Here is a 6,000-nt window from a genome sequence, read left to right on the forward strand (position 1 = left end):
GTGATGAGATGATAAGAGGTGGGAGATAGGGTGTATGGGTATGTGCATGTACATGTGTACACTCAAGCATATATGTGTGTGCATGCATGGGTGTACACACATGCACACACGTGTCCATGTTTGTGTGTGTGTGTGTGTGTGTGTGTGTGTTTTATAATTTTGGTTTACGAGCTTATCTTTAGTGACATTTAACCTGTACCAGCCTGTTACTTTGGACTTTGGAGCCTCTCTCTTCGGTGTTTCAGCATCATTTGTTCTACATTCTGTTGGCAGCACCAACCCAGGTTCACTTCTTTGCATCACACCACAGAAGTTTCCAGATCACATGAACTGTGTAAATTCAAATTCATGTACCTGCGGGCGGGCTTCTGAGGACGGGATCGTAGGGACGAATCTCAGTTTGTTCTTAGTGCTAAGCTGGAGTGGATAAACGTTCTGTCGGCCTGACGTGGGAAAGCCTTTCCATTTTACCTTTTCATGGATGCTTCTGAGGAGCCCTGGGTTGTCAAATTTTTCTCTGTGGCAGGCCAGGGCACTGCTCGTTCTAATTCCTCCACCTTCTGTAAGTCTGCGCTTTTGCTCCCAACGGCTGGTGAGCCCAAGCCATTACTCAGGTCCTCAAGTGCCCGCCGCTGCAGCAGGAGCAGTGGACGGGAGTTTCAGCCCCCCTGGGCTGCCTTTCAGGTTTAGCCTGTGTTATAACATAGCCCCATGTGCTATTTTACTTTCTATGATTTCAGTTATTCTTGTCTCACCATGATCCAATAATACCAAAGGGCAAATTCTACAAAGTTTAAGTTATAAATTGTGTGCTACACTGAGAAGTAGAACAAAAATCTCACATCATCCCACTGATGTGAGTCTGCTCTGTGCCAACGGGGTTGGGGGGCGTGGGGGTGTGTGTCTGTAATTCACTATTCTGTTTTAGGATTGGCTGTCATTTCAGATTATCTCACGATAGTGCCTCATTTATGAGTCAAACATTATCATAGGTGTCATTACAGGATATGCATGGAGCACACAGTGTCCAGTGCTCTGTGCTATCCTGTGGTTTCCAGCTTCCGTCCCCTGTATATTTTAACACATGTCCCCACAGGAAAGAGCTCTCCTGTGGGCCTCATGCACGTGAGCTCTTCTGCATTGGGGATTTGAGTCTCAGTCTTCTTGTTTTGCCTCACTTATGACATCCTCTCTAACTTCTCTTCTCACAGGGTCTCCTCACTGTGAATAAAGCCACTGAAATGGGTAAGAGGTACCCCTGGGAGGGAAGGGACAGTGGGGCCACATCTCCTGAAGGCTAATGCTACTGGAGTCCTGTCCCTTCTGCCCATGAAGAAGCCCTAAGCTTGCCTTGCTGTTCTGAGCTTCAACATGCCAACAAAGGTCTCCTGACGATTGATGGTGTTTCCCTAGTCTGCCCCTTAGGGAGTTGAGTGCTAAAGTCCTAAGACACTTTGAGGACTTGCACAGAGTATCTGGGGCAGCCCCTGATGATGGGACCGGAGGGAGGCCTTTTGGTTTAGTACTAACCTTTCTGGTGAGGAACCCGCCCGGGAAGGAGAGTTGGCTGCTCCAGCCACCAGTGTGCACAAAGTAGATCGCACTAGGTCCCACCTAGATCTCCACTGGCCCCTCCACCCCGAGGCCCTGTCCTGGTCACTGTTCCCACTCATAAGGACCATCTTGGTCACCCTGCTGAGTCCACTCCTCCGAGAGGCCCCACATTCAGTGCTGAGCCCACAAATGCTTGCTTCACTTGTAGTCATTATTCATTTGACTCTAGAGGTCTTCTCCTCTAAAGATATCTGCCTCCTTGCCTGTCTTTTCCTACTCAGCCCCTTACTAGTTTGATGATTCTGTGTTCTGAGTGCCTGTCTGGAGAGACCTAGGCTGGGGTGCTACCCACAGAGAGTTCAGTCAGGGTAGTTCAGGGAGGCAGATCATCAGTAGATATGCAGGTGGGAGGGGTGCTCCCCTAGGACCAGCACTGGTTTGCTCTCTTACTCCTCTGACATTTAGCATCAAAACCTGGAGTGACTGTGTCCTTTGCGTCTTAGGGTTGGAGAATAAGAATGATGTGTTTGTCCCCAAGGAACCTTTAAGGGCACTTCCAGAACACTGCATACCTTGGAAGACAACAGGGCATTCTATAATGAGAACCCCACAGTAGAGCAGATCCCAGCCCCGAGGAACTCAATGAAGAGGGGGCAGATGGGCAGACATAAGGCACATGAAGCCTTCGTTCCAAGTTCAGATGGGGCAATATCAGCAGGGAACTGCAACTTTAGAACCAGTGGCTAGCAGCATGAGAGGACACGGGTGTCTTTTTTGCAGGGGGACTCCTTGTGGGAACTCCAGAAGATCCCAAGGTCAGCAAAATTACTACTGAGGAGGAAATAGAGTATTACATACAGCAGTTCAAGAAGTCTGGCTTCAGGTAAAAGGAAGGAAACCCCAGACAGGGTGGAGGGCTGCTCAGCTGTTGGGGGATGGAGGTAGTGCTCCCACCACAGCCCTGTGAGCACCACAGTGACCTGTCTGGGATTGAATACCCCCAGTGCCAGGAGGCTCACTACCTGTGGTGTGTAGCTTCCTGTGGGGTATCCAGCTTGTTCTTTCTTGTGTATTTTGGTTTCTCTAGAAGGTGGAGATTTTTAACTGATTTTCAGCCATAGCTCCTCCAAGAATTGGGACAGCTCTGCAATCTGTCCTCAGAAAAGCAAAAACCATGTGAACGAACCCAAATGTACATGTCTTCTCTTTATCTCTCATCCACCGTGTCCCTTCCAGCTGACAGTGGCTTCTGGGTGCGAATGGGCTGCCCCAAGTTCCACCCTCTGGCCTGTATCTTGAAGATGAGAATGGCCTGTAGGGTCAGCCTCTGTTTGCCCCCAAATCCTGTCAGAGGCACCAGCCTGGTGGCAGAGTTCCGGTATTTGGCCTGGCTGAGGAAGCAGGAGCTGTAGACAGGCAGGCAGCCTGTGTCTGGGGATCCCACTCTGTCCTGCAGCACTCACTGTCCCTGACATAGTTGTCTCTGGACAGTGTGGGTCATTGTGGGCTAACAGTGGCCAAGTCCTGGGAACTCACCTGTGTTACTGTCTGATCCTCTCCTCAGAGGCCCTCTAAACTGGTATCGAAACACAGAAAGAAACTGGAAGTGGAGCTGTAAGGCGTTGGGAAGGAAGGTGAGCACTGTGACCTCCTGCTACACACACACACACACACACACACACACACACACACACACACACCAGTTATACATATACACATACCCTCACACACACCCCACACACCCCACACACAGACATCACATACAATGTGTGTGTATGTGCACACACACACATACCAAACACAAAACACCAAACACAGACACAGGCACACACACACACACACACACACACACACACAGAGAGAGAGAGAGAGAGAGAGAGAGAGAGAGAGAGAGAGCACACTTACACAAAAACACCAAACACAGACACACACAGACACACAAAAACATCAAATACACACACACAGTACCCTCAGAGGCCGGAAGAGGATATCAGATTGACAGGAAATGGAGTTACATATGGTTGCCAGCTGCCATGTGGGTACTGGGAGCCAAATCCGAGTCCTTGGAATGGACCCTGAATCTTCCACAAGAACAGCAAATGCTCTTACCACTGAGCCATCTCTCCATCTCCTGACATAACTTTTTAAATCCAAAGGAGCTTTGTCCTTCATCCAAGGATATCTGTCTTCCTTCCTGGTGACGTAGAATCAGCTTTATGACTTAACTGAGATGCAGACAAGGTCAGCTCCTCCCACTCTTTTAACACACACACACACACACACACACACACACACACACACACGCACGCACACACACACACACACACACACACCATAGCACTGCATTGCTAGATCCAATTCTGATGAACCAGCTCTGAAGAGCTGGGTGGAGGCAGAGGACAGGGCAGGGTAAACAATGTCTCATGCGCTGGTGGTGAGGGCTGGTGGTGGCGGGTCCCCAAGGCATCCTTCCCTGGGCACAGATGGCATCAGGGTAGCTGAGTGACAGATTCCCTTACTACCTGTTTCCCCCAGATCTTGGTCCCTGCCCTGATGGTCACAGCTGAGAAGGACATTGTACTCCGTCCTGAAATGTCCAAGGACATGGAAAACTGGGTAAGGCGTGACCCTGCACGTGGGCTATCAGGGTGTCCCTCAAAGAGAACACGGGTGCCCAGAGGAAGGACATGCCCGTGAGGGTGGAGGGGGGGGTCAGGTAAAGATTTCCCTGACCCAGCTCCCCTCCCTTCCCCCACACTGGTAAGGTCTCCCTGTCATCCCTCATTCCTGTCCTGGATAACACAAGGGTCCTCTGAAACTGGTCTATGGGAATCAAAGAGGACGGGGTCCCCTCCCAGGTGGACCCCACTTAGCCCTAGTAGCGTTCGGCTGCTGATCTTCCTGCATGGGGTTTTCTTTCAGATCCCTTTCCTGAAAAGGGGACACATCGAAGACTGTGGTCACTGGACACAGATAGAGAAGTAAGGAGACTGGGGTCCCTGGGCGAGGAGGACATAGTTCCCTGGTCATCTGACCTATGGGTGCTACAGGCTTACTTCTGCTCAGGTCTGCCAGGATTTTCAGTCATGATGCCTTGGTGAGGACAGTGGGTCAGACAGGCTGACCTGCCCTTTCTTTCCCTTCCAGACCGGCAGAGGTGAACCAGATTCTCATCAAGTGGCTGAAGACTGAAATCCAGAACCCATCAGTGACATCCAAGATTTAGCCAGTGGCATGTCCTCTGCTGGGGACATGTTTCCGTTTCTGGATGTGGCCTTATCCACAGCCAGCAGCATCGTTCTTTTGCCAGCAGTGATTTTCTTTAAATGAAAATGATCAGATGTGATGTAATTTTAGATCAGGAAGAAAGTGGTGTGTCTGATTCTTTTGAGGATGACTGTATCACCAAAGGAGAGGTCACACCCCAATAGGGAGGCATGGGGCAGCCCAGTTTGTACCTTTGCAGCCAAACCCAAGCCCGCTCTTTCTGAAGCAGCTGATCGGAGAGTAGGGACCTTCATTCAATAAAGCTAAGGCCTTGGTGCTCCAGGTGTTTGTGTGCTTGGAGAGAGCACTGCTTCTCTGATGGACAGAAGCCTCATATGAGCCTCCAGGTGACCTAGACCAGCTCTGTCCAGGAAGCCTTCCTCAAAGATGCTGTGGGTGGTCGGTCCATACAGTGTCTAATAAGTGTGTACAGCTACTGATGCATGCTGGATCTGACCTTGCTGAGAGCAGTTCAGGAAGTGAATATCATCTCTCATTCCACCAGGCTCAAGCTGAGTTGGCTTTGTTCCTTCTCTACCCTCTGCCTCCCCACACACCTCCTCCTTTCCCTTGTCACATCTAGGGAGACCCCAGGTCTCACTGATCTTGTCTTCTGCAGTTGTCTGCCTTCCGATCTGCTTTGGGCACCAGAATCTCGCAGAAGCAGCCTCCTAACTGCCCACACCACCCGTTGGATCCTCAGCGATTCACACAGGCTCTGAGACCCACCCAGCCTGACTCATCACCCCGATTTCTATTAATATCTGCTCTCCAGTTTGTCTATCCTCGAATCTTGCACTCACACCAGGCGGGCTCTCCTGACCCTCCACCCAAACTGTGTCTCCTCTCTTATGGAGTCTCCCAGCTGCCTCCTTGGCCAAGCCCCAGTCTGAATGGTGTGTCCTCTCTCCTTGCTGTTCAAGCTGGGTACATTCACATACGTTCACATGCATGTATACCCTCACTCTTACAACTGTCCAGAGGAACTTGACCCAGCGGGGACCTTTGGTTCTAATGACTGAGTCCTTTGTACTGAGAATCTGCCTCCTAAACCTGGAGACCAGCCAGTATAGATATTTTATCTGCTCCTTCCTTGCTGTGACATTGAAGAAGTGCCCTGTACCTAAGTTCCCACAGCTTTAAAGAGAACATCAATACTACCTAACAGGTGGTGGTGGT

The 6,000-nt window shown here is 50.4% G+C and overlaps 1 protein-coding gene across 1 annotated transcript in view; it reads left to right on the forward strand.

The window, feature by feature from the left end:
* Positions 1 to 5,106, forward strand: part of Ephx2 (epoxide hydrolase 2) — a 43,026-nt gene extending 37,920 nt beyond the window's left edge. Inside the window, exons 14-19 of the mRNA XM_032917970.1 lie at positions 1,212 to 1,245; positions 2,335 to 2,437; positions 3,119 to 3,188; positions 4,090 to 4,170; positions 4,477 to 4,535; positions 4,702 to 5,106. Coding sequence (XP_032773861.1) covers positions 1,212 to 1,245; positions 2,335 to 2,437; positions 3,119 to 3,188; positions 4,090 to 4,170; positions 4,477 to 4,535; positions 4,702 to 4,780 — 426 coding nt within the window. The 3' untranslated portion in view covers positions 4,781 to 5,106. The remainder of the gene's footprint in view (positions 1 to 1,211; positions 1,246 to 2,334; positions 2,438 to 3,118; positions 3,189 to 4,089; positions 4,171 to 4,476; positions 4,536 to 4,701) is intronic.
* Positions 5,107 to 6,000: the final 894 nt, after the last annotated feature.

Source organism: Rattus rattus, chromosome 12 (genome assembly GCF_011064425.1).
Source record: "Rattus rattus isolate New Zealand chromosome 12, Rrattus_CSIRO_v1, whole genome shotgun sequence".
Classification (NCBI taxonomy): Eukaryota; Metazoa; Chordata; class Mammalia; order Rodentia; family Muridae; genus Rattus; species Rattus rattus.